This window comes from Camelus dromedarius, chromosome 13, assembly GCF_036321535.1.
Source record: "Camelus dromedarius isolate mCamDro1 chromosome 13, mCamDro1.pat, whole genome shotgun sequence".
Lineage (NCBI taxonomy): Eukaryota > Metazoa > Chordata > Mammalia > Artiodactyla > Camelidae > Camelus > Camelus dromedarius.
The window spans coordinates 70,889,858-70,917,794 of NC_087448.1; the positions used below are offsets into that span (position 1 = coordinate 70,889,858).

Below are 27,937 nucleotides of genomic sequence, written 5' to 3' on the forward strand. Positions count from 1 at the left end.
CCCCAAATGGACAAGAGGCTATCTAGGCAGACATTCCATCTTGAAGTAAGATGGCAGCCTCCTTTTCTTAGAAGCAACCTCAATCTCTAGGAGCCATTCTTGTTGCTGTAGAGTCCCCTAGAGATGAAGGAAAGAGCCACCCCACTCCCACTGGACTGACTCCAATCATTTTTCCTTCTCTTTTCCTGACCCATTAACAGAGAAAAACTCCCAAGTCTATGGCCTAAGCAGATATCCAATGGGGAATGATATGCCAGTTTCCCTTCTTGTGGATCAAGAGTTACATATGAATTAAAAGTAAAAGTTGGCAGGTCTACTTACCCTGCTTCGTAAGATGCTAGGCCCTCTTTGACTAGCTGGTCATTAATACTAGTAGGCATCGTTCCAGGAGCACCGAGAGAATCAAAAAGCTCAACCAAGAGCACATTATCTTCCAGAATTTCTGCAAAACCATTAAGACTAGTTTGAGGAAAGAAATAAATATGTTGCAAAATATACTAAATGAAGCAATTTTTGAAAACCTGAAAACTTAATTTCCTTCATTTTGCACACATAAGGTTTCTTTCTCAATAATATCAGTCTCTCTCCAGGGGTAAAAGTAGCATTTTTCAGACACAAAAGAACTGGCAATGTTAATAAAACTTCCATTTTAGGTTACTGTGTACTATTCTATAATGAACCAAAAGCAGCTTAAAGCTTTTAGATTCAGAAGAATATAAAGTGACATATATTTATTAAAGCAGCATTCTACTGTGTTTTTAAATTGTTTTATTAGATTCTACCAAGTTCCTGAGGACAAAAGAAATGAAAGTTAATTCAGGCCAGTGCTTGTCTGCAAAGTTTCAAAGCTTTTATAAGAATGGCACAAAGCTTAAAACAACAAAAACTCAATCCAGAACACTAACTGCAATTTTTTCCTATCCTTTTGTTTTTAAGACAAAACATCTAGCTTTTAACTTCTTTTAGAAAACAAATTGGTTACTTGTTTGTTAAGTCTATTTCTTAGACTAAACTGGGAGTTAGTTGAGGGTAGATTTTACATCTCGTGTTTCTGTATTTCTGGTTCGCAGCATAGAGAGTCTGCTCAACATGCACTTGAATAAATGATAGAGGAATTTCTCTAGGAAACATGCAGTTCTATGCGCTGAGATCAGTTTATGCTTACACTTCTATGCAATAGTAGCTGGCAGCTGCTAAGAGAATGATGACTCCAAATAAAAACACAAATTACTACCAGCAGTAACATTCTATATTACATAGTTATAAGAATACATGTTAGAAAGCTTTTTTCCAAGAGCTGAAAAATCATCACTGACTACTTTTCAATGGACCAGATACACTATCTAGAAACAAAAGGCCAAGCAACTCACCTGGGGCCTCAAGAAACTCACCTCCTCACTTCCTATCTCTTGCGTTCCTCTAGCATTTGATTCCGCACTTCCCAGGTAAAAGCCTTTATTCCAAAGGGGCCAACTTGCCCTGTGTCCTGTACCTGCTCATCTTCCCTACTCTGCTCCTAACTGAAACTTACACAGCTCCTGCTTTTATAAGGTAACACAGTAAACTAACGGGAGGCTCCCATTCTGGGAGCCACTTTATGATAAACACCTTCAACTCTCAATCTCTTCACTGGGCAGGTTAATGGGGAAAGATGCTTTAGGTCGAGTGGGGCTTTTTGGCATTCCTTAAATCAAACTATATAGCTTAAGATACACCACAACTAGTGTTTAGGTATTTGGTGTTAACAAGTAACTGAGAATGAAAAAGGGGGAGTCATGAAAGAAACCCAGGAGTCAGGTCTTCATGGGTTAACCCTGAAGGAGATATTTAAGGGAGAAGCTAAAAACAACAGAATAAAGTACCGACAGGAAAGCTGGGAAGCAGAATTAAAGCATGTTAAAGTCAGCTCAAATTCAGTGGAGGTTACTCAGGAACAAGAGGCCCTTAATTTACCATTCATATCAGAGAAGCCAGACATAAAACTTCTACAGACTGAGGATACAGTTTCTATAATCACACTCTTCTTCAACAGATCTACTACTTCAGAATAATGTCTTGTATTAAAGTAAGTCAGCACAGACAGGCAATCACTTTCGGATTACGTGGCCTTGATTGATGGATCTCTGAGCTTTAACACCCTCACACTGTCAAACAGGCTAACAATCTCACGATGTCTGAGTTTGTTCAACAATAGTATGATGAAAATGAAAAAATGGATATGGTAAAAAGTGCCCTTGGAAGTCCATGATCAGCCCTAAGTGAACATCGTCTGGTGTATTCTGCACTAGTACAGGTTAACACCAACACAGCCAAGGTTGGTCCCAGCTTTGGAAAAGATCAAAACTCCAGATAATAACAGATTCTGAACCACCCCTCGCCCAATCCAAATCCCTGTGGCACGACATGTTTCAGAACTCTTCAAATCGAGAGAAGCTACACAGAATATACCTCGTATACTTCTTACTTTGTAAAACCCACAGCAGGGTGAGGCAGCAGCTCACAAGCAAATATGACTATCCTGAAGTGGAATACATGACTATTTGCTGCACAGGAGATAATTACTATATATATACCATTGTATCTTTATGTAAACTCATCAGCTTTTGCCATTAAACTTTTGATTTTCAAAACTTGTTGGATTTCAAAATTGTGGGCTAGTGTTCAGCCTGTGTGTCTCAGACCCAAACTGTTCCAAAAAAGGGAGTAACTTTTTTCAAAATATCCCAAGAGCCTACAGTTAAATTCACTCAAGTCAAACAAAACTAAAACCAACAAAAACTATTTATTAGTTATGTCCCACCTCCCCTCACTTTCTTGCAGATTAAATCTTAGCATCCACCACCCCAAGATGAGAGACAGACCTGGCAAAAGAGCAAAGAAAAGAGAAGAGAATTCCTGGCGTCAGGGCTCTCAAGAGGCCATGTTGAGGGTAGGGTGACTTGATCTTTAACAGTATTTTTTGCCTCGTGTGCTGATTTTAGACTCTAGAGCCTGCAGAAGATATTATTCCACTGTCTCCAATTCTTAGTAAGTGTTCTCTCTCACTATTCATACTGATGACACATGGAATTTATTATAAGATCTGGCAAATGTTATATCATAATGTTAGTCTTACTTAAAATTATGATCACACAGCAACAAAAAAATGGAAATAGCTTACTAATGACTGAACATGTCATAAACTTATCTTGCGTTTTTTCTTCAAATTTTTCTTTAGCTTTTTTTGACCACTGCATTGTCCTTTTACATGGTTCAATATAGGCCAGCTTACATTTAATTGCCTGTGTCAAATAAAATTGCACCTTTAAGAAAGTAACTTAAATTTATATTTACTTTAGAATTAAAGTGTTACATGTGCACAAAACTAAACTTTGTGTTTGAATTTAATACAAATTTGGAAAACAAATAAATGTCCAAAGATGTCTCTAACAGTATTTATAAATGCAAACAGTTGGAATTGACAGACTATTGGATTAAGAGGTACAAACTATTATGTATAAAATAAGCTACAAAGATATACTGCACAGCACAGGGAATATAGCTAATATTTTATAATGACTATAAATGGAGTATAACTTTTAAAAATTGTGAATCACTATATATTGTACACTTGTAACATATAATATTTTACATCAACTATACTTCAATTAAAAAAATAAAATACCCAATAACCTATTTAAAAAAACCCCTAAAAATCTGGAGGGAGGGTATAGCTCAGTGGTAGAGTGCATGCTTAGCATGGATGAGGTCCTCAGTTCAATCCCCAATACCTCTGTTAAAATAAGTAAGTAAATAAATTAATTACCCTCCTGCCACAAAAAAACCCCAAATCAAAAATGAAACAAAAAAAGCAGTATTTTGTTGAATGAATTGTTGAACATTCAGATACTGGAATAATAAGCATTCACTGAAAGAATTACAGATACTATGATACATTTTTATATGAAAAAGCAGGTTATAAAACTGTACAGTGTACTCCCATAATCTTGAAAAACACAGAAGATGCATCTTAGAAGCACACACAACAAAAATATTGAATAATTCTAAGTGATGCCCCCCTCATTTTACTCATCTGTATTTTCAAGTTTCTCTGGTAACATTTTACCCATTTTTAAATAAAAAATACTGCTTAATAACAATTCAAATACTAGGAGTGTATGAATTAGGAAAGAAGCCTCCTAAACCTTAATTATCTCTAAGGAGCAGGATTCTAAAATAAAGTTTTATATTTATTCTTTCAGACTTGTCTCTCTCTCTTGCACACATTATATATACTTAAACATAAATGGAATCATAGTAAAAGCATTTCTGTAATGAGTTCGTTTCATATAATATATCATAGTCTTACCACATTGTTCAGGTATTTCAAAATAACATTAAAAGCTGTGGACCAGTAAGTACCTTATAAAGGCACAAATATACATATACACATATGTTTATAATTAATGCTTATTTGCTAAGATATATATGTTATTTAAAAAATAGTAACTACAGAAACTCTTTTCCATAGTCCATGTATCAGACAATATTTACAGACAAAAATTATAGTTAAAAGAATATTTCTATGGTGAAAATGACTTCTAAAACTACTTTAATCTTTGTACTAATATTCTAACCTTATGATTCACAATAAGATGATTACCTTCTCTGCAGGATGTAGAAACTCATCCTTTATTTTACGCATTTCTTTAAGCGTTACTTTTGCTGTATTGCCAAAGTCCACGTATTTAACTTCAACTTCACGATGTCCAGGCAATCCTTCAAAAATTATGAAATTGGAAATCACAAACTTGAAAAAAGAATTACATAGCAAAATTTACATTCATCTACAGTCAACTATATTAGAATACTTTTATGTTCAACATACAAACTTAACTGTTTCTTTTCAATGGGAAAAATATTTCTAAGATTTCTAACATAACTTAACACAATCAACTACAATGCATAGTTGTTGAGACTTGATGAATGAGAAACTAACAATTTAAAGATATCAAAGGACAACCAAAATCAGGATAACAAAACAGCCATCAAATGCTAGGTGTTATGGCCTAAAAGTCAAGAATTAGGTTTGAAGTTAGACACTTAAATGCCATGTGACTGAGCAAGCTAATCTGTCTCTCTCAGGTATCACCCTGAGCATGTTACCTTTTCTCTCTAAGCCTCACTATTTCATCTGTAAAGTGGTGTACCAATAGAATCAAATCTTGAGACTTTTTTTTTTTTTTGAGAATTCACCAATTTAAAATATTCTGCAAAGCACCAAGCACAAAATACGCACTTAATGTTTGTTAATCAACACAAACAAGAAAGACAAACAAGGCAAATAATAATCAAGCTACAGATTCACTCACATAACAGTATCTAACTGTGAAAGTAAAAAAAAATTATTTAGGGGAAAAAGGAGCAGAGACAGACTTCTTTGTCAATCTAGTTTTCATATTTTACAGGATACCAAATAAACCTCTGGAAGGTTCAAACACACCAAAGCTTGAATAAAGATCTATCACAAACTGACCTTTTTTATAAACACTCAAAATATACAACTGAATTTAGCCCCTCCAAGTACATGTATGTTCAGTGCTACAAAATTTGTTGCCATCACTTTCAAATTAAAAAACTAATACAGTATATATAATTTCAAAATGGGAAAAAGTCCAGACATCCTCTGCTCCGTGGCAGAAGTGAAAGCAGGTGGAACAACACTGGTACGACTCGAGATGGCACTTAAGACTTAAGCCTTACGGTGGAGTGTATCTGCAGCACTTGAGAAGACGTGTGTTACTCTGTCAGGTTAAAAGATGAGGGGACCTCCCCCCATTACCTCTGGAACCCTCAGGCAAGGAGGTTATTCTCAACTGTACCAATGTCATTAGTCTTACCATGCCTCAAGTCTCTGAATGGAGATGCAGTTTTAAACAAAACAAACAAACAGATGGATATGGGATGGAATTTAGAGAACATATTTTACCCAAGTTATTAATCACGTGTGAGAGTAGAGTCAGGAGACACGGAAGGTCTCGAAATTTACCTCCCACGTATTCTCTTTGAGGAAAATGCTCCACTAGATATGAGTGTAAACTGAAAAGGTAAATGGGATCTGAAAACAAGGGGTCCAACACAGGAAAACCAGTGAAATAAATTCCTAGAATAACAAGAGTGTAGCAAGCCTAGAGGCCAAGCAGTCTAACTGGAGGAGATGACAGAATCAAACCAACATTATCTGAAAAATCTAATCATGTGGAAAATTGTTTTAAACTATTAGGAAAATGTAGCCATAAATTAAAAGAAAATAAAGTGAACAACTGATGCAGTTACTAACTCAGAAGTAAGCAAAGTATAATTTATAGAGTAGCAGTGAAAACATCTGCATGGAATACAAATTTAACTAAAAAATTGTGATACTAACTTCGGGAGGGAGAAAGGGGACAAAGAGCTGTAAGAGATCTAATACCTATGTAACATAAGAACAGGTAATACCTAAGACTGAAGTATCCACAAAGTACTACTTATTGTTTAGAAGACAACACAGGTAAACAACAAAGGAAACAGCTGAAATAATTAAGAGTATTTGCTTTTTAGGAGGAGAGTGGAATATGTGTGAGTCATTCAACACCATTTAACTTTCGAAATAAGGCAAATATTAGAAAACAAGAAAATGGTTAAGTCCTATTCACATCAAATGAAACCGAAGGAGCCAGAGATTCACCTACCAACATGACCATCAACTTTCTAAACTGGATGACAGAACAAAACCGTAGGGTCAAATAATATCATCCCCATGATTTAATCTGTACCAACTCAAATGGTATCCGTTTCTTAAAAAAAAAAATTGTATTTATTTGTTTCTTCCTTTATTTATTTTTTACTTAAAAATTTTTAATTGAAGTATAGTTGATTACAATGTTGTGCTAGTTTCAGGTGTACAGCAAAGTGATTCAGTTATACATACACACATACATTCTTTTTCGGATTCTTTTCCACTATAGGTGATCACAAGATATTGAATATAGTTCCCTATGCTATACAGTAGGTCCTTATTGCTTATCGATTTTATCTATAGTAGTGTGGATATGTTAATCCCAAATGCCTAATTTATCCCTCCTCCCATCCCTTCCCCTTTGGTGAGCATAGTTTTATGTCTGTGAGTCTATTTCTGGTTTGTTCAATTTTTAAGTATAACATTTCCCTGTAAAAACAGTGTGCAATTTCCTACCAATAACTTTTGCTCGGTACCAAACTCCATCTTCAAACTTAGCTACACAGGCTTGATCTTGAACTGGACAGAGGATTTCCAGATTCTCCCCATCTTCACTTTTATAGAATTCCTCAATTGTCCTTAATATAAATAAAAAATCCAGGCTCTCTATCTAAGAAACAAAGGGATTAAAGTGCTGTAGTTTCATAGAAACTCAAAATTCAAATGTTGCATGTATTATAGATATTGCTCACAAAATTATGACGTATTAGAATTGAATTAGAGATAAATTATTATGTAATTTATATCTGAAATATTTTATTACAGAAGTAGTATATAAAATAAGCATATATAGAGAGAACAAAAAATTTTTAAAAAATCACATTCCTCCAGATATCTTAACTGTATATCCATCCAGATCTTTTTCTAAACACACTTTCCATACATTTGTTTTTACAAAGACAGACCATACCATACATACAATTTGATAATCTGCATTCTTCTATCAATTTTCACTTTTTCTATTTCAGTAAGTATTCCTACTAGTACTTTTAGACTATATTAGATTTCCCTAATTGACCAAACCCAGTATCCAATCTGTCTCAGTAAGCTTTTTAATTAAGTGTAGTGTTCTTTTTCAAATGATCCTGTATTGTTAAAGAGAGTATTTTCCTGCAGAATGCCCCATCTTCTGGATTTCCGTGGTTAGTCCTCATCCTGTTATTCAGCTTGTTCCTCCAGTGAGTAGGGTCCATCCCCTGAACTTCCCAAAAGCTGACAGTTCTATCTACAGGTTTGACAGATTCAAGCCAAACCTTTCTGGCTAAAATATATCATAGTATACTCAAGTTGCAACGCCTCAAAAGACCTAACATTACTGACACTATTAATATGTTAAAATTCACCTAACCACACGTCAAGAGGCAGGAACAAACCAAGCGACCCTCAGTGGATGAATGGACTAAAAAAATGTGGTCCACAACGGAAGATCAGTCAGCCTTAAAAAGTAAATCCCGTCACTGCTACAACACGGATGAACCTTCAGGGCACTATGCTACGTGAAATAAGACAGTGACAAAAGGACAAGCACAGGTATCCCCTGCTACCTCAAGTAGAGTGTTCCCACGAAGCTTTTTGTCAGCCAAACGGACTAACGCAAAGCAGCTCACTTTTTTCCTAACAACAAAATCCTCTTCAGCTTTCTCTCAGTTAATGAAAACAGATACTAACATAGGTCTTCCAGAAAAGCAGAGCTGATGTAAAGTGAACTTCCAAAAAACGGGGGATAGCTGTACTGTATGATTGCACTTACCTGAAATATTTAAATAGTCAAATTCATAGAAAAAGAAGGGGGAACTGTGATGGTCAGTGGCTGAGAATGAAATAGGGAGTTGTTATTCAAGGGGTACTGAGTTTCAGTTTTGCAAGATAAAAAAGTTCAAGAGAGCTGTTTGTTGCACAACAATGTGACTATAGTTAATACTACTAAACTGTACACCTAAAAATGTGTTCAGATGGCAAATTTTATATGTGAAGGACTGACAGACTTTCTTTCAAGATCAGTAACAAGGTAAAGGTGTACGCTTTTGCCACTGCTATTTAATATACTACTTTAAGTTCCAGCCAGAGTAATTAGGCAAGAAAAAGATACAAAAGCCGTCCAAATTGACAGGAAGTAGTAAAATAATCTCTTTTTTGCAGATGACATGATCTTATAGGTAGAAAATCCTACAGATTCCACAAAAATAATAGAAGGTCTAATAAATGAATTCAGGAAAGATACAGGATACAAAGTCAACACACAAAGAATCAGATGCTTTTCTATACACTAACAATGAACAGTCTGTGGAAATTAAGAAAACAATTCATTTACAATAGAATTGAAAAGAATACACTTAGTAAGAAATATAACCAAGGAGGCAAAAGACTTGTACACTACACAACACTGCTGAAATTAAAGACAAAATAAATGGAAAGGTCTCCCACATTCATGAATTGAAGACTTAACTCTGTTGAGCTGTCAATACTACCCAGTGCAATCTATAATTCAAAGCCACCCTTATCAGAATCCCAATGATGTCTCATGCGGAATACAAAAACTCGTCCTAAAAGTGACATGGAATCTCAAGGGACCCCAACCTTCCAAAACAATCCTGAAAAAGAACAACAAAGTTGGAGAGCTCACACATCCTGATTTCAAAACTTGCTACAAAGCCACAGTAATGAAAATAGTGCTCTACTGCCACAAGGACAGACGGACAGAGAGCCCAGAATTAAACTTTCACATTATATGGTCAGCTGAGTTTTGACAAAAGTGCCAAGACCATTCAATGGAGAAAAGACCTTCTTTTCAACAAATGGTACCGGGAAAACTGGAATTCATATGGGAAAGAATGAAATTGGATCCTTCCCTTATATTATACAAAAGTTAGCTCAAAATGACTCAAAGACCTATATGTAAGAGCTAAAACTATAAAACTCTTAGAAGGAAACATATGGCGGGAAAAGCTTCATGATGTTAGATTTGGCAATGATTTCTTAGATATGACACCAAAACAGAGGAAACAGAGAAAAAAAATAGATAAAACAGTCTTTATCAATTAAAAACTTTTTTGGATCAAAAAATGCTATCAAGAGAGTGAAAAGGCAAGCCACAGGATGAGAGAAAATACCTGAAAATGATGTATCTGATAAAGGATTAATATCCATAATGTATAAAGAACTGCTACAACCCAACAACAACAAAATAAATAATCCAATTCAAATGGGCAAAGGACTGGAATAGATATTTCTCCAGAGAAAACATATAAACAGTGAACTAATAAGCAAAAGAAAAGATGTGCTCCACAATACTAGCTACTAGGAAAACACAAATCAAATCCAAAATGAGATCACTTCACCCCCTCAAACTTGGTATTACTAGAAAAAGGAAAATAAGTGTTGCTGAGGATGTGGAGAAACTGGAAGCCTTGGGCACTACACTGCTGGTGGTGACAGACGCACACATTCTGAATGGCACTGAAGTGTACACTTAATTGTTAAAATGGTAAATTTTATGTTATATATGTTTTACCTCGATTTAAATAAAAGACACTAAAAAAATCAACAGAAGAAATACACAAGTCCTCTTAGTGACAAACAAAATTTCACCACTCATCTAGGAAACCAGTACAGTGTGGTGCAGTGCTTCTGATGACAGGCTCTAAATGAGCCCAGTTCAATCCTGGCCCTACTCTTTCGCAGCTGTGTAACCTCAGGCAAGTTGCTTCACCCTTCTGGTTACAGTCTCCACATCTAAATGAAGATAACAGTAATTTTCTCATAGGACTGTTGTAAGATCCATGAGTTAATTCATACAAAGCACTGACACAAAGATCTCAGTAGGGATGAACCTTACTGCTGATAGCTATCTAAAACAAACTCATCAGTCACACATCCAAAACGTAATATGAAATGCCTTTAATCTGAATCTATTTTGGTGTTCAAATTCAGAATACTACTTAGTAATATTAAGTATATTCCTGTGTTTGCATGATCAGAAACAGGCTTTATCATTTTATTTTGAATTGCCAGCTCCATGTGCTCTCCTGGTTTCTAGATTTTAGAAGAGAAACATCCATACATTAGGCATCCTTCACTGTCCTTTCCCTCCACACTTCACTAACTTGTACGATGAAGATTTCTTTCAACTTACTATGAATCACATGAATTTCTTGTTTAAAGTTGCAGCTACTAAGAAACTTAAGTTTACTGAAGTTTGATAGTGGTTTGCTTGCTCTAAAATTCATACTGGGCATCATTTCCACTATATATTTCTACTTAAAATTTGAAAAAAATACTTTCTTCTTAAAGGGCCACTATATACTTACCAGCTGAAGATAGAAATCAGTAGGACTATTTATATGACAAACCATAACTGAAACATCTGTCATTTCTTTAGGCAAAACAGGTGGATGATAGTGTAAAGTCATATTTTTTTCAGAGTGACTTCTTGGTGACTGTGACCTAAACCTAGTTAAAAGCATAATTAAAAGCATAAGAGCCATTTTCTTAAAGTTTCTCTTTTCTCAGTGAACTGATCTGAAGACTTACATATATACTGATTTATCTATCAAGAGTCTTTTTCCAATTTCTCTCTTCTAACTTGTGACATTTCTTGGTATTGTTTCCAATTATCAAAACAGGTTATCAAGAGATTCTCAAAACTCAGTAATTAACCTTCAGTTTGTGTTGGAACATTTCTGAGTTGGGGCTGTATGTTCAAAGCTTCTACTCTCCTGGCTGACTTCTTAACCACTGTCTATGGTGGCGCTCAGAAAGGCCAGCTGAAGGGTCTCTGTGGCTCCTCCCAGCTCAGATACTCCAAACTTATTTTTCCTGAATGGAATCTACCCGAGTCACCTCCAGAGTCATGCAACTGCTCAGGACAGAAAGTTGGTGTCTTCCACTACCTCTGCAGTTACTTAGTCATCTTAATCTGTTCATCAGAGATGAGAAAGGAAAAGAAATTTATTCTAGATTCCTATATTAAATGTTCAGTGGTGATCATGATCTTACTCCAAAGGTAAGAAATTTTAAGTCAGGAACTGTTAAACTGTAATTCCTGAAACCCTACTGGAGCTTCCTGTGAAGTTAGCAAGTCTAAAAAAATGTTCAGTATCTACAAATCGTTTCTATTTTGAGCTACCTTAATTTCTCTATTTCCTTAAATCAAATGATCTGAATGTAACTTTTTCACAGACAATCGAACTTAGAAAACTCTGATAGCAGTATTTTTAACCTCTCAGGGAAAGTTACAGTTCATTTTAGAGCCCACAGTTTCTCAAGGTAAAATCTCTTATTCTAATTTATACCTATGATCTTGAAAATATTTAAGCTGTAATGTTACCTACCTTGCTAGTTCCATAAAAACTAAGGCATCTCTAAGAGACACGGGCATATCACTGCTTATTTTATTTGTTGGTGGTTTCTGTAGATCTACAATGAGCACACCATCTTCTTTTTTAAAAACTTTCATTAAAACAGCCTTCTTATTTACCATTTTCAAAAATTCTACTTTAGCTTCTTCTCCCCAGCCTTCATTCTGTGGAAAAAGTAAAATTCCAATGTATTTAGTAATTACAGTTAGCTCTAATGGTATAATACTACAGATTAAGCTTTATACCAGCCAAAGTCTGCAAATTTGAGCGAAGGCATGAATCAACCATAGATATTTAAGAAGTAGCTAGGGCCACAAACCCTATAAAGGACAATCTTTATGTATGCACAATGTATGGACCATACTCAGATTTTATAAACATGGTCTCAAGGTGACCATAAGCTGCTTCCCTTTAGGACTTAGTTTTCCTTCTGAATATTAATATGAAGATAATAAAGATTTAAAAATAAAACAAGCTATATGAATTTTACACATAAACGATGAAATCCAAAAGGTAATTTTGAAAGCATAATAGAAGCCATGTAATACATTTAAGATACTTATAATCATCATCAGTTACTAGCAACAGATGAGGCATATCCTACTTAAACAGTAAGGAAAAACACTCACCTGCTGAAAAAAATTTTTTCCAGTTGATCTTTAAAACTTTAAGTACCCATACCTAAAGTAAATTTCAAGAGCCAAAACTACACATTCCTTAAAAATAAAACATCTTTCTAAAGATTTTATGAGAATAGAAGCAAAGCCTACCCAGAACAGAAAGTGCAAAAACATATATACAAGATAAAATTAAAGTCAAAACAATTTTACCATTTTGAGGAAACACAAGTGCTAATATTTTTGTGTGTTTCTTTTTACTTTCTTACTCATTTGTTCACTCTTTCCAATATTTGCTGAATGCTTCCTATGTGCTCAGTGATTTGCTAAGTGCTGGAGTACAGTGATAAACAAAGGCACACACTTTATAATGATATAATTGCTTAACATACATTTTTACACACAATTTCTGTCTCCTAGGAGATTTAAATCTTGCTGTGGAATAAATATTCATAAGTAATACAAAGCAGAATAGAACAGGGGCTAAAAGTAGAGTAATGAGCAAAGGCCCACAGAAACAGTGAAGAAATGTACAGAAACACATACCACATCATAATTTAAATTTATTTCTCTCTATATATTTATTTGACTTCAAAATTTAATGGTTTACTTGGATATTTCACGCATCATTATGTTCATATATGTATATTCAAATCAATTTCCCATTAAGAACGTTTCCAATTACAGAAACTGAAGTTCATTTCCTTTTCTTATTGGCACCAATTGTTTATTATGCAAAATGGATTTAACAAGAGAACTGGTGTCTTTAACCTACATTCAGTAATCTGATCAGCAATACATAGCTAAAATTGGAAAACTGGACCCTGAATAAGGAATAATTTAAGCCTCACTTACTGAATTCTGTGGAACAATGTCTTTCAATGAACATGGCAGTGCTAATGGGTGCATGTCTTTCAGCAGCTCTTCCACGTATGGTTCAGACTTCCTCAGAACTAGACATAAGTCATTTAGTACTACATGTTGCTTAGCAGTGTGTTCTGATCTCACATGAGTATCACCAACTCTAGGAAGAATTCAAGTAATTATTGAAAATAATGCTTCAAAGGCAATGGAGATACTAAATGACACAATAAAACAGTTGGACTTGGAAGCTACTTTTGGGACATTACATCACCCCAAAACAGAATATACATTCTTTTCAAGTGCTCATGGAATATTCTCTAGGATAGACCACATACTCGGGCACAAAAGAAGCCTCAACAAATTTAAGAGGATAGAAATTATTTCGAGCATCTTCTCTGACCACAATGGCATGAAACTAGAAATCAACCACAGAAAAACAAATGAGAAAAAAACAATGGAGACCAAACAACATGCTACTAAAAAAACCAATGGGTCAATGATGAAATCAAACAAGAAATTTAAAAACATTTTGAGATAAATGACAATGAAAACACAACCACACAAAATCTATGGGATGCAGCAAAAGCAGCCCTAAGAGGGAAGTTCATAGCAATACAGGCCTTCCTCAAAAAACAAGAACAATCTCAAATAAACAACCTAACCTACCACCTAAAACAATTAGAAAAAGAAGAACAAACAAAACCTAGTCAGCAGAAGGAAAGAAATAAGGATCAGGGAGGAAATAAATAAAATAGAGATTAAAAAAATAGAAAAAATAATCAATCAAACCAAGAGCTGGTTTTTCAAAAGAGTAAACAAAATTGACAAACCTCTGGCCAGGCTCACCAAGAAGAGGGAGGACACAAATAAACAAAATAAGAAATGAAATTGGAGAAATTACAACAACCACTATAGAAATATAAAAAATCATAAGAGAATACCATGAACAACTATATGGCAATAAATTGGACAACTTAGAAGAAATGGACAAGTTTCTAGAAACATACAGTCCACCAAAACTGAATCAAGAAGAAATAGATCATTTGAACAGGCCAATCACTAGAAGTGAAATAGAATCAGCAATAAAAAAAACCCTCCCTGCAAACAGGACCAGATGGCTTCACTGTGGAATTCTATCAAACATGCAAAGAAGAGCTCATACTGATCCTTCTCAAAACCTTCCAAAAGAATGACAAGGAGGGAATACTCCCAAACTCATTCTATGAAGCCACCATCACCATGATACCAAAGCCAAAGACATTACTAAAAAAGAAAACTATAGGCAAATATCGTTGATGAACACAGATGCAAAAATCCTCAACAAAGTATGAGCAGAATCCAACAGCATATAAAAAAAATTATACACCATCATCAAGTTGGGTTCATCCCAGGGAATAAGGATGATTCAGCACATGCTAATCAATCAACGTGATACGCCACATCAACCGGAGAAGGGACAAAAATCACAGGACCATCTCAATAAATGAAGAAAAAGCATTTGGTAAAATTCAACACCCATTTATGACAGAAACTCTAACCAAACTGGGTATACAGGGAACGTATCTCTACATAATAAAACCTATTTAGGACAAACCTACAGCCAGCTTAATACTCAATGGTGAAAAGTTGAAAGCCTTCCCACTAAAATCTGGAACAAGACAAGGATGCCCACTCTCACCACTTCTATTCAACATAGTATTGAAGTCTTAGCCATAACAATTGGACAAGAAAAAGAAATAAAGGGGAACTTGGAAGAGAAGAAGTAGAACTGTCATCGTATGTGGATGACATGATAGTATATATAGAAATCCCTAAAGGCTCCACACAAAAACTACCAGAGCTGATAAAAGAATATGGCAAGGTAGCAGGCTACAAGATTAATGTACAGAAACCAGTTGCATTTCTTTGCACTAACAATGAAATATCAAAAAAGGAAAGTAAAGAAACAACTCCTTTTAAAATTACATCCAAAAAAAATAAAATACTTAGGAATAAATCTGACCAAGGAAGTGAAAGATTTACATGCTGAGAACTACAAAACACTGAGAAAGGAAATTAAAGATGACTTAAAGAAATGGAAAGATATTCCATGTTCTTGGATTGGAAGAATTAACATTGTTAAAATGGCCATACTACCCAAAACAATCTACAGATTTAATGTAATCCCTATCAAATTACCCATGACATTTTTCACAGAACTGGAGCAAATAATCCTAAAATTTATAAGGAATCACAAAAGACTCAGAATTGCTGAAGTAATACTGAGGAAAAAGAATGAAGCTGGAGGAATAACCCTCCTAGATTTCAGACAATACTACAGAGCACCAGTAATCAAAACAGCATGGTATTGGTACAAAAACAAACATATGGATTAGTGAAACAGAACAGAGAGCCCAGAAATAAACCCACAAACTTTTGGTCAACTAATCTTTGACAAAGCAGGCAAGAACATACAATGGAGTAAAGGCAGCCTCTTCAGCAAATAGTGTTGGGATAACTGGACAGCTGCATATAAATCAATAAAGTTAGAATACTCCCTCACATCCTACACAAAAATAAACTCAAAATGGCTTAAAGACTTGAACATAAGACAAGACACTATAAACCTCTTAGCAGAAAACACAGGCAAAACATTCTCCGACATAAATCTTAGCAATGTTCTCCTAGGGCAGTCTACCTAGGCAATAGAAATAAGAGCAAAAATTAACAAATGGGATCTAATGAAACTTACAAGCTTTTGCACAGCAAAGGAAATCATAAGCAAAGCAAAAAGTCTACGGAATGCGAGAAAATATTTGCAAAAGATGAGACTGACAAGAGCTTAATTTCAAGAATATATAAATAGTTCATACAACTTAAAAAAAAAACCCAATCCAAAAATGGGCAGAAGACCTAAACAAGCAATTCTCCAATGAAGACAGACAAATGGACAATAGGCATATGAAAAAATGCTCAATATCACTAATTATCAGAGAAATGGAAATCAAAACTACAATGAGGTATTACCTCCCATCAGTCAGAATGGCCATCATTCAAAAGTCCACAAACGATAAATGCTGGAGAGGATATGGAGAAAAGGGAACCCTTCTACACTGTTTGTGGGAATGTAGTTTGGTGGAGTCGTTATGGAAAACAGCATGGAGATTCCTCAAAAGACTAAAAGCAGACTTACCATATGATCCAGCAAACCCACTCCTGGCCATGTATCTGGGGGGAACTGTAATTCGAAAAGATACATGCACCCAATGCTCGTAGCAGCACTATTTACAGTAGCCAAGACATGGAAACAACCTAAATGTCCATCCACAGATGACTGGATAAAGAAGTTGTGGCATATTTATACAATGGAAAACTACTCAGCCATCATAAATAAAATAATGCCATTTGCAGCAAGATGGATGGACTTGGAGGCTGTCATTCTAAGTGAAGTAAGTCAAAAAGGAAAGAAAAATACCGTATGATATCACTTACATGCGGAATCTTAAAAAAAAAAAAGACAAATGAACTTACTTACAAAACAGAAAGAGACAAAAAACAAACTTGTGGTTACTGGGAGGGGGAAGGGAGTAGAAAAGAATAAACTGGGAGTTCAAGATCTGCAGATACTAATATATATAAAATACATAAATGGCAAGTTCATACTGTATAGAATAGGGGACAACATTCAATATCTTATAGTAACTTATGGTGGAAAAGAATAGGAAAACAAACATATGTATGTTCATGTATGACTGAAGCATTATGATGTACACCAGAAATTGACAATGACATTGTAAACTGACTATATTTCAATAAAAACGCATATTTAAAAAAATTCAAAAAAAGAATGCTTTAAACCCAAACTTGCCTTCCCTCACAAAAGGTATACATTTCTAAGAATACTCTCCTTAAGTTAAATCTTCTAGAAAGTTATATTTTAATTCATGCTATCTCACTACATAGATTCAATCTAGCTTTTATAAACACAGACATTATTTCTATCCACAGAAATAAATCTCAACTGCCTTCATCTGGATTGTCCTTCATATACCCATTCAGTTTAAACTTGAAAGGCATAATGACAGCCCCACACAGAAATATATTTATTTATAAAGCTATGACCATTAAATGAAGTGACCATGCTATAATTAATACTAGTCCTTACCACAAGAACAATATCAGTTTATTTTCCTAGAAGATTGAGGAAACATTTTTGAACACCTAGATTGAATTCTAACATCAATTAAATTTTGGAGATCTCATTAAAAACTGTATGCAATCATCTGGTAACTAACTGTAACACTTTTTTAGAAGGACTATTTTTGTGCCTCATGCCCTGCTTTGAAGCAACAAAGAAGAGTATTTAAGTTTGATATATTGGAAAGTTCCTTTTGCAAGCTCCCCATCTTAATAACACAGACAAATCTTACCACTTTACCAATTTAGTAATTAATAAGACAAATTACAGAGCAAAATAAAAAGTCTATACCTTGGAATTGAAAAATGATAAATTACTCCTCTGTACCTGTCCAGTTTTTTCTTTAGTATCTCCCTCCTCCACATACGAAGTGTGTCTAAGCAGGCTAAGAACACGTAATAATCATAAAATAACATACCCTGTGACAACCAGGACTTCAGAATTTCCAAAATCTACCATGAATATTTGTATCAGTGCAACTTCATGGACTAAGTATTTGGTTGGACTACGTCTTCTGATATTTTCACTTCCTATTGGAATTAATTCAGTAATAGTTCCTCGACACCACATTCCATTTTCAATACTGTTGACAAATATTCTTGCACCTAAACAATGAGGGAGATGAATCATTATCAATGTTTATGGAGAAAAACACCCAATAACCTCTAAGTTACAAACATGTATATTAGTTCCACCACTAAGAAGTCTTAATTCATGTATTTACTGATGACATACAGTGAATACACAGCCCCCTGTCAAATGCTATGAGAGGGATAAATAAAGCTAGTGTATTCTGACAGTTTCTGTTATACAGAAACTCATGAGCTAGACAGGGAGGTAAAAACAAAGAATACAAAGTCAGCAGTCCTTTACTGAGGACCTGTGTTTTATGAACTGTAACAAAGACGAATGAGACCATGCTGCCTCAAGAAGCTCAAGAAAGGAAAAGAGACAGGCAAATTAAGTTACTATAATACACTACGCAAAACATTAAAAAAAAAAAAAAGAACTTCTAGCCTTTTGTATGTACACACACATGTGCACAGATACATGCATGCTGAAATTTGTAACATACTTCTTTGGTAGCATAAAGGAAGAAGCAATTACCTTCCCTCAATTAAAAGTGGAATGAGAGTAAAGGAACCAAGAAAGGCAGAGTGGGAAAGGCCAAAATTAAGAAATGTACACACAGTGGACTTCAGAAAAGGGGAAGATGAACCAAGGACGTAGCAGCAGAGGAGGGCCTCATGGAGGCATCAGATGAATTACAAATAAATAACCAGGAAAAAAAAAGATCAAGCCAGAAAGAGGCCCGGATTTTTACGTTTACAATGGGCTCAGCAACGTTCTCAATATTTTGTGTGTGAGTTCACCTCCTCCCCACAACAACCCCATGAAAATGGTCCTCCACCCAAATGTGTGAGGAAAGTAGGCAGACAGAGCCTCGTAGCTACTAAGGAGAGGTAGCAGGTGGTGTTGGAGGCCATCCTTTTAACTAATTCAGCATTAGAGAGAAATTTGGTATGACCTGGTCACAGATTATATACAAAGATGCTCTATAATCCCCTCTGTATATGCTAATAAAAACAGGATAGCTGAGAGGCACATCAGGGTAGCCTTTCAATTTTAACTTCTACCAAAACATTAGTTTGGCCTTAAGATTGTCATCAACCCTTTTCTTATGTTGCTATACCACATGACCTATATCTTTAGTTTTAAACTACATGCTATTAAAACATTCTTTCTTGCAGTAGGTGAGATACAAGTCTACTGGAGCTACTTGTTAGTCCTTATAATGAAGAACATATGTAGGAAAAGGGAACAGGGGATACTCTGCTAAAGCATCATATCACATTTCTTCCCTTACCAACCATTTCTCAAAAGATAAATGAGTATTTAAATCATGTATATTTGCCTTGAAATAATAATTATCCTTGACAATTTAAAGCAAAGGATGACTTTCTGGCTTTCTTAGCATATTTTCTGAATCTAAACTGAGCTTTTGGGCATATATTAAATTTAAAGAATTATTTCCAGCCATAAAAAATAAGTTTAACACTACACTTCCCGCTTTAGATGCTCATAATTTAAACCCTGTTTTTTAACTTTTAAAATTATTATTCATTTTTGTTAGTATATGATGGTTCTAGTCTTCTGATATTCTGAAAAAAGACACAGACAAGCTGGGAATTAATCACACTTTTAAAGAACTACTATATAAAGCTAAACAGATCATACAGAACTTTTTGGTATTAGTTATATGCAGGTGTTGACCAATGTTAGCAAAATGAGAAAAATGCTCTAATAATAAGTCAAATCATAGCCTCATCTTATTATAGATATACCATATTTAATCAATGTTATAAGGGAAGTATTTGTAATGAAAGTTTAAATTACAGCAAATCACACACAGCCTTAGAATTAACATGGGCTGATTAAGTTTACCTACCATGCTGTGTGGCCCAGGAAGCAGATGCCATAGGTCTTCTGCATCTGCCTCACCCAGGTGTGCAATGACATCCTCACCATTCACATGTGGACAGCAAGGCCCCATCTTACAGAACACAACGGGACAAACTACATAACCCGTCAGGGGTTTGTAATTTAAAAAATATCTCACCTTACTCCATAGTGGAGTTTTTGTGTACCTCATCTGACAGTCAATTTTAATATTTAGCTAAGTTATCTAAATAAGTTAAATAAAATTAAACTATGTTAAACAATTCCAAAGCCTTTTACGCTTGTACAAATCTGTATCACAAAAGTCTATATGGGTTGGCCAAATATTACAATATTTAAATAAACTTCAGATTTTAACTTGTAGTAGTATTTCATTACCTAGCTCCAAAATGTCTGAAGGACCAAGGTGTAAACTCGTATTGCAAAACTGATTCACCTTCTTTTCCAATACTGTTGCATCTTTTATTTGTGAATACTTCCGAACATAGAAGTGGCAAGGATGTATTACATGGCTTACAAAAACTAGCTCTGGAGAACCTGGATAAGAATATTTAAACCATATTAAGAAACCAAAAGTTAGGAAAAAATTCACTAAAAACAGAATGCAATCTCCTCTAAAAGAATAGTAAGTGTCTTGTAGCACTGCAAACTCTAGAAGACCTAGGCCCCACAAGAGTCCAAACTATAAAATAGTAACTAGACTGATAAAACAAATAGAGCCCACTTTCACAGATTTCTTTTGCAACCCGAACCATGAACATTTTATTTTACTTGTAAAATACGTTAAATAAATGAGCTGTAGTTCCTGTGGTAGTTAGGTTCTAAAGTCAGAGTATGTGCTATAACTCTGTTTTACAACAAAACACCAACGTTTATTTATAAATATAATTGGAACTTGGAACCCCCTTGATAATGATTAGGTTTCCAGTATAGCTCCAAATCTCCTTTAAACTGTACTAAATCGAAAGAACCAATAATTAGCTCATAGCCACTCTGACTCCTAAATCTTCTCAGGCTGGAGAGGTATGAAAAAAATGTCTGGGAAAGCCAACATATTGAGCAGCAATTGAGGGGAAGATGTGCATGTTTTGGTGGAAGCAAGGGTTGGGTAGAATAAGACAGTGAGAAATTTTTTGTATATAGTAGTAATTAAGCCAAGTGTTTTTACTGATATGAAAAGATCTCAGAGTACAATGTTAAGAAAGGATTTAAAAGAACAGAACAGTGTGTATGGCATGCTACGTTTTGTGCACAAAAACAAAAAACGAGAACTAGAAAAATAAAATCTGTGTATTTGTTCGAATATGCATAAAGAAACTCTGGAAAGGAAGAGGAGACTAGATGGAAAGAGAACAGGTTAGGGGAAAAGTTTCACAGGGTATTTTAATATGTATACATTTAATTTTTGAATAATGTAGATGTTCTAGTAAATCTAGTAAAAATGTTTAAAAAACAAAGACTTGAAGGAATTGAAGGATAGATGATAAAAACAGAACAAACAGATCATTTTACCTATCCAAAACAGACTGCAAAGAAAAATATGCATACTGAGAATGAGGTAAAGAGATAAGCACGTGTAACTGGAGAGATTGCTGAGAGAAGTGTTATAAATTTCAGAAATATTTTTGCCAATAACAGCCAGAACTTTAACCATTAAAAAGGAAGACGTTTTACGTATCAGTAAAATTCATGTTACTCACGGCCTCACTCTTCTTAAGAGTTACTATACATAAAGTACCTGCTTTTGATCCAAAAGGAGATTTCTTCTGAAGAGGCTTTTCTTGATATTTAGGTGTCTCCATAAGATAATCTGTGCAGCATGCTTCAACAATATAGAGGAGAAAGACAACTGTATTAATTTTATTATGTTGGCAATGGCACACTTAACATACTGTTTAAAAAGCTGTACTTGAATTGGTAAAACACTGGAGTGGCAGGACCCCCTGTATCAGTAGGCAAAATACTGATAGTTTTCTTAACTCACTGAGATAATCAGTGACAATAATCATCCAGTGGAAATGAGAGAAAATAACGTGTCCTTTTTTATGTATCCAAAATATTCTGTAAAGTCAACCAATGAAACAGACTGGGGGGTGGGGTGGGGGAAGGAAAAATCAAAGTGGATCTTGAAAATGGTCCTGAAGAAGACTGACGGGATAATTGCACGCAACGTGATCTCACTCTGGTGCTGATGGGAGACACCACTGGAAACCCAATCAAACAGCTGTGATACATTTAAAATGTGACCACTCAGATGCTATTGTACTCATGATAGTTCATTTTATAACAGGAGGTATCTCAGAACAAAGATTTAAGACATGGTCTTCTTAAATTTAAGGACAAAGTCACAATCTCTCATTTATTTATAATATTTTCATCTTTTTTTTGGCCTTTTTTGTTTTGTTTTGTTTTATGAGGGGGAGGTAATTGGGTTTATTTATTTATATTTGGAGGAGGTACTGGGGGTTGAACCCAGGGCCTTGTGCACGGTAAGCATGCACTCAACCGCTTGAGCTATAGCCTTCCCACTATTCTCATCTTTTATATGGGTTTATATGTGGAACACTAAAAAGTCAAATACCCTAATATTAAAATTATACCTCAGAGTTTAGCTAATATTCCTGAATTAAAAATAAAAATAATCTGAACTTTAGGAATGTGACAGTAGAGGCATGGAATCAACAGGTGTTAACTCACAGTGAGGTGTAAGTAACATGTTTAAGTACAGGGAAAAACAAGAACTAATTTTGTCTCTAATTCCAGACATGATATATTATTTCTTTGCTTTTGTATTTTTACTCACTTTCCAGGTTTTCTTCAATAATTTCTTCAATGATCACATCAGGGCTGGATCCCATCTGAGGTAGAGCAGCAGTGGTTTTAGGGGATGTTGTTGCAACAACCTCTTTCTGTGGCTGGAAGTTTTTTGATTCTAAATGCACATTATTGGTTTCCCATCGCAAAGGAGTTGGTGGGGCTTCATTAGTTAGGACAGAAATGTCAAACTTTTTCTTTTTTAGTGATGGTTGTGTACGACTACAAGCAAATTCCTTTTTATGATTATTGTTCTTTAGAACATTCTGTCCAATTTCATTTTCTTGAGGATCACATCTGTTTAAAAATATAAAGGCTACTTTAAGTCATTTGATAAATTTTTTATATCCACCTTCAAACCGTTTCCTTTACACCTGACAGTTAATACTGTGACATGTGCAGAGTTAGTCACACAGGTGTCCCACGGGTTTTTAACAGCTTTATTAATGTATAATTTACACACTATCAGATCCAGTAATTTTTACTAAATTTATTTGTGTAACCATCACAATCTAATTTTGAATATTTCCATTACCCTAAAAGAAACTTTTGCCCATTCTCAAGCAAGCCCAAGGGTTTTAAAAGGTCAAGAGGTAAAAATCAACGAGAAGCTGAAGAAAGAACTTGACATAGTCACATCACAATGATTTGATCCTAAAAGAACACTGGATGTAGTTTTTAATTTCAATCCAGTTTCAAAACTGACACATTGTAACTGACTGTACTTGAATAAAAAAACTGTTAAGAACTCTAAAAAAAAAAATCAGCTTCAAATTTTTATTTGGCTTAGGTGTTTAATTTTAAATTATGTGAAGATTATTTCTTTTAATTCACTGAATTAAAAATAAAGTATAGGAAGCAGTGCGGGGTACAATCCTAAGCAAATTACTAGAAACCTCCACCTAGGCTAAAAGTCACCATTCGTCTGAATACTTTGGGAATGATTGTTCAACAGTCACCAACCTACAGCTGATTATTCCCTTTGCTCCATTATTTTTCTGTCTTCTTCACAAATCCACACAGATTTGGGCTCTCAAACCAACAAATAGAGAAATTCTATCAAAGAAATGAGGTTGAGTCTCAAAAGCTTTTAGTTAACTCATGATAGATTTAGTTTCTTCACAGATCACCATTTAAGAGCCATTTCAGAAATAAGAACTAACAAAGCCAACAGGAATCAGCACTGACCTATCTCATCTGTCTCTTAACACACACTGAATAAAGGTCCAAACGCCTCCTGACAACACACGTATGTACACAACTTTGTAATTGAAACATTTCTTTTCACAACCAACTCTCATCTGACCTTTCTGAGACATTTAACACCATCAACCAACTCCAGTCTCATAAACCTCTCCTCTGACTTCTAGAACACCACTCTCTCCTGCTCCTTCTCAGTTTTGTTTTGTTTTTTTGCAGGTTACCCTGTCCCTAATTTAAAATTTATTATTTTTCAAGGGCACTGTACTTGACCTACTTCAATATTTGCTCTCACTGGGCAAACCGATTCCTTTATTACCACCTGTAAACGGTAGAGGCAGGTTACAATGATACTTTCCCTAAAAACTAGGAAGAAATTTAAGATTACTCAGAGTTAAATCTGAATCAATACAAACTCTTACAGAGACAGAATAGCATCTAGGATTAAAAATAACTGACAATCACCATATTCTAGTCATGAAAATATCTAGACGCACGTAATGACTGGAAAGGATGATTATCCATGGAAGTGTAAAACGTCAAGTCAAGGAGGAAAACAGGGGCCAGGGCTCCATGTACAGGGGATGATGACTTGAGACAAAGTCCTCTCGCAACCTCCTCCCCGTGGGGCAAGGGCTGCAGCATGCTGTCTAGGGCTGATGCAGTTCAGTTATTTGATAAATCTTACTCTCTTTATTCCCAAAATGCTGCAAACAAAGCAACCTCTGATGATTTGGCTTCTTGTGTCTGTCTGGATGTTGGAAGAGAATGCCCACGTAACTGTTCTAGTTCCCGCGGCAATTCTATTTGCCCCTTAATTTAATAAACGGCACTCAATTTAATAAACTGGCACTCTTACAAGAGTTTACTTGGCTTAGACTAGATCTGCTCATGCCTGTTTCTGAGCTGATGAGGCTGTGGGTGGGACCCTCATTAGTTTCCCAAAGTGATGAATGTGGTGCTTCTCAGGGGATGATTTCCCCAGGAGACATACCACCTACAACTGGATGAACTTACTTTCTTCTGCAGGGGGTGGTTTCTAAAGTATTTATATTTAGACTACTCCTGAACAAAGAATCAAGTCCAGAACCTCTTCTTAAGTTTCAGCACATACAGCCTACTTCCCTCTGGACATTTTGCTCTAGAGACACAGTAAACCACAGCAACCACATACCCCACGATCTCCCCCTCCCAACTTCTTTCTTTCCTGTGTCCCAGCCTTGGTGGATAATACCACAGTCCACCAACTTAGTCACCAAAGACAGATCTATAAATCATCGAGGACGCCTCCCTTTTCGTCATTCCTCACACCCAACAACTACTAAGTTTCATCACTTTTCCCAACTTAACATTTGTCATTATCTATTCCTCTCCAGTGCTCTACCTATGTTTGGTTTCTCATCATTTGCTGAGACTATTTATATAACAGCCTAAACCATCCTTCAGCTTCCAACCTCATATTCTTCCAAAGAATCCTCTCAATGGTCACTAGAGTTATCTTTAAGAAATGTAACCTAATTCTATTTGCTTTCATGCTGCAAATCTTTCAGTGGTTTTCTATTATTCACAGCTGAGCTGTCCAACAGAACCTTCTGCGATAATGAAATGGTGCAGTGCTACCCAATACAGCAGCCACTAACCACATATGACTGAGCACCTGAAATGCGGCTAGTGCAACCAAAGAACTGAACTCATTTCATTTAGTTTTAATTAATTTATGCTTAAATTTAAATGGCCATATGTGGTTAGTGGCCACCATATTGGATAGCACAGGTCTAGGAAACTAAGTGCAGACGCCCCCGCACAGCATACAAAGTCTAGGATTTAGCCTCCATGTTCCTTCTGCCATGTGGTATTATACATGCTGTTCCTTGAATGTAGTATGTTATCTTCCTGTTAAGACACCTGCCTCCCTTCTGTCCTCCTCTCCAACTGCTACTCATTTTTCATGGACGAAGAAACATAAAATCTCCTCTTTCCAAGTCCCCTGTTACCCACCCCCTGCCCCAAGAACTGCTCATTTCCTTCCTTTGCATCTCCATTAAATTCTGCATATGCAACTTTCACAGCAATTACGCACTTTATTGTTACAAGGGTCATTCTCTACTTAGTGCAACTTCTCTGCATAAATCTCAGTACCTGGGATATTAGTACCTAGCATAAAGTCAGTGTTCAATGCTGGCTGAATGAACGGCTCTCAAAGATGATTCAGACACGTATCATTGAGTGCTGATTCCTTCTACGTCTTTTAATTCTTAAATGTCTTACACAGAATTTAAATGATAGAAACCACGCTGCCCTTTACATTGTTTTTCAGCTTTTGAATCACAAGTACTACACTAAACATCAATTTTTCTGTCCCTTAGGCCATGTCAGACACTAATGGCATGTTGCTATTCTTTTAAATACTTACTTTGTTGAGTCTTCAAATTCAATCTTTCCCATAGTGTTGAACATACAGATGATCTCACTGCAATTCATGTTCAACCTATAATTAAATACTTCACATAAAAAAATGTTCTAATGTAAGTTTACTACTTTCTCTAATAAAAATTAGTTGCTGACATTAAAAACTCCAAAATACAGAACACTTAATAACTTTGTAATTTATCATAAATTACTTATTTTAATTTAGTTGCTAACTTGGGAAACATTTTTGAACTGAATTATCAATTAATAATTGCTTGCTATTTTAATAAATTTAGGCTCTAATACATCTTTATACTTAATTATCATGTTCTCCTGAATTATAACTTACTTGGGAGAGCTCCTTAGTTTTAGAGAGCTAACCTGTGACAATTCACTCTCAAATGTTAGCTTCAAAGTCCGAATAATCTAGAATCAAAAGAGAAGTATCACTTATGTGTGTGTTTTATTTTGTTATAAATACTGTTGAAACAGAATGAGATTTGAGAAGCAAAACTATACCCTGTAGGTATTTCACTAAGTAACATGCTTACAGTTTGATTTTAGGCAAGTAAAGTGAGGGATGCATGTAAGTGTCTGTGACTCCCCCAACTCCAAAATTTAAAATCTCTTGGAGATATGTATTAACAGACAACAACAACACAGGACACTAGTTAATAAATGGAATATAGCTACACAGTCAGAGGCATTTCTGATCAGATTTATTTTGCATCTGCATTGCTATCCTCATGTTTTTCTTTTTTTCCCCCATCTTCTTAACTAGACTAACTAGGATAAAGACCAAATTTTACTACTTTTTTAACCTCCTAATGCCTCACATGTAATACACAGGAATTGACGATTACTGTTTTTAGAACTATAGCTGGAGGGAGGCCTGGCCAAGTAAGATGGTGGTAAACTCTTCTCCTTTAATTTGTAGTTCAAGACTTTAGAGGCAGGTAAACCAATGGCTTCTATTTTGTACCTCAGTTCAGTCCAAACATCTCATTATCTATGGGTAATGAGGCCCTGAGGATTCAAAGACAATAGAGTAGGATATATACCCCAAGGGAGCAAGACAGAAATTAGCAAAGAGGACTGATGGTTAACCTTGTCCTGCCAACGAGCGCATAAGAAACATATTTCTCTCTCTGCACAACTCCAGGCACATCACTAGAGGACAGGATAGAGTGAAGTATCCTGTCTCTTGACCTGCACATCTTAGGGTGGCAGGTTGAGAGAAAAACCTGAATGGGATCTTGTTAAGTTTTTAAGCCAAGAGTTG

The 27,937-nt window shown here is 35.3% G+C and overlaps 1 protein-coding gene across 1 annotated transcript in view; it reads right to left on the reverse strand.

Annotated features, from left to right (window-relative positions):
* The window catches only part of RNF17 (ring finger protein 17), a 91,618-nt gene that overhangs the window by 45,478 nt on the left and 18,203 nt on the right, over window positions 1–27,937 (reverse strand). Inside the window, exons 8-19 of the mRNA XM_064492907.1 lie at window positions 27,005–27,081; window positions 26,660–26,734; window positions 23,036–23,343; window positions 20,611–20,769; window positions 18,191–18,377; window positions 13,587–13,755; window positions 12,088–12,278; window positions 11,065–11,206; window positions 7,214–7,367; window positions 4,643–4,758; window positions 3,161–3,281; window positions 322–442 (exon numbers count right to left, since the gene is read on the reverse strand). Of these exons, the coding sequence (XP_064348977.1) occupies window positions 322–442; window positions 3,161–3,281; window positions 4,643–4,758; window positions 7,214–7,367; window positions 11,065–11,206; window positions 12,088–12,278; window positions 13,587–13,755; window positions 18,191–18,377; window positions 20,611–20,769; window positions 23,036–23,343; window positions 26,660–26,734; window positions 27,005–27,081 (1,820 nt within the window). The remainder of the gene's footprint in view (window positions 1–321; window positions 443–3,160; window positions 3,282–4,642; window positions 4,759–7,213; window positions 7,368–11,064; window positions 11,207–12,087; window positions 12,279–13,586; window positions 13,756–18,190; window positions 18,378–20,610; window positions 20,770–23,035; window positions 23,344–26,659; window positions 26,735–27,004; window positions 27,082–27,937) is intronic.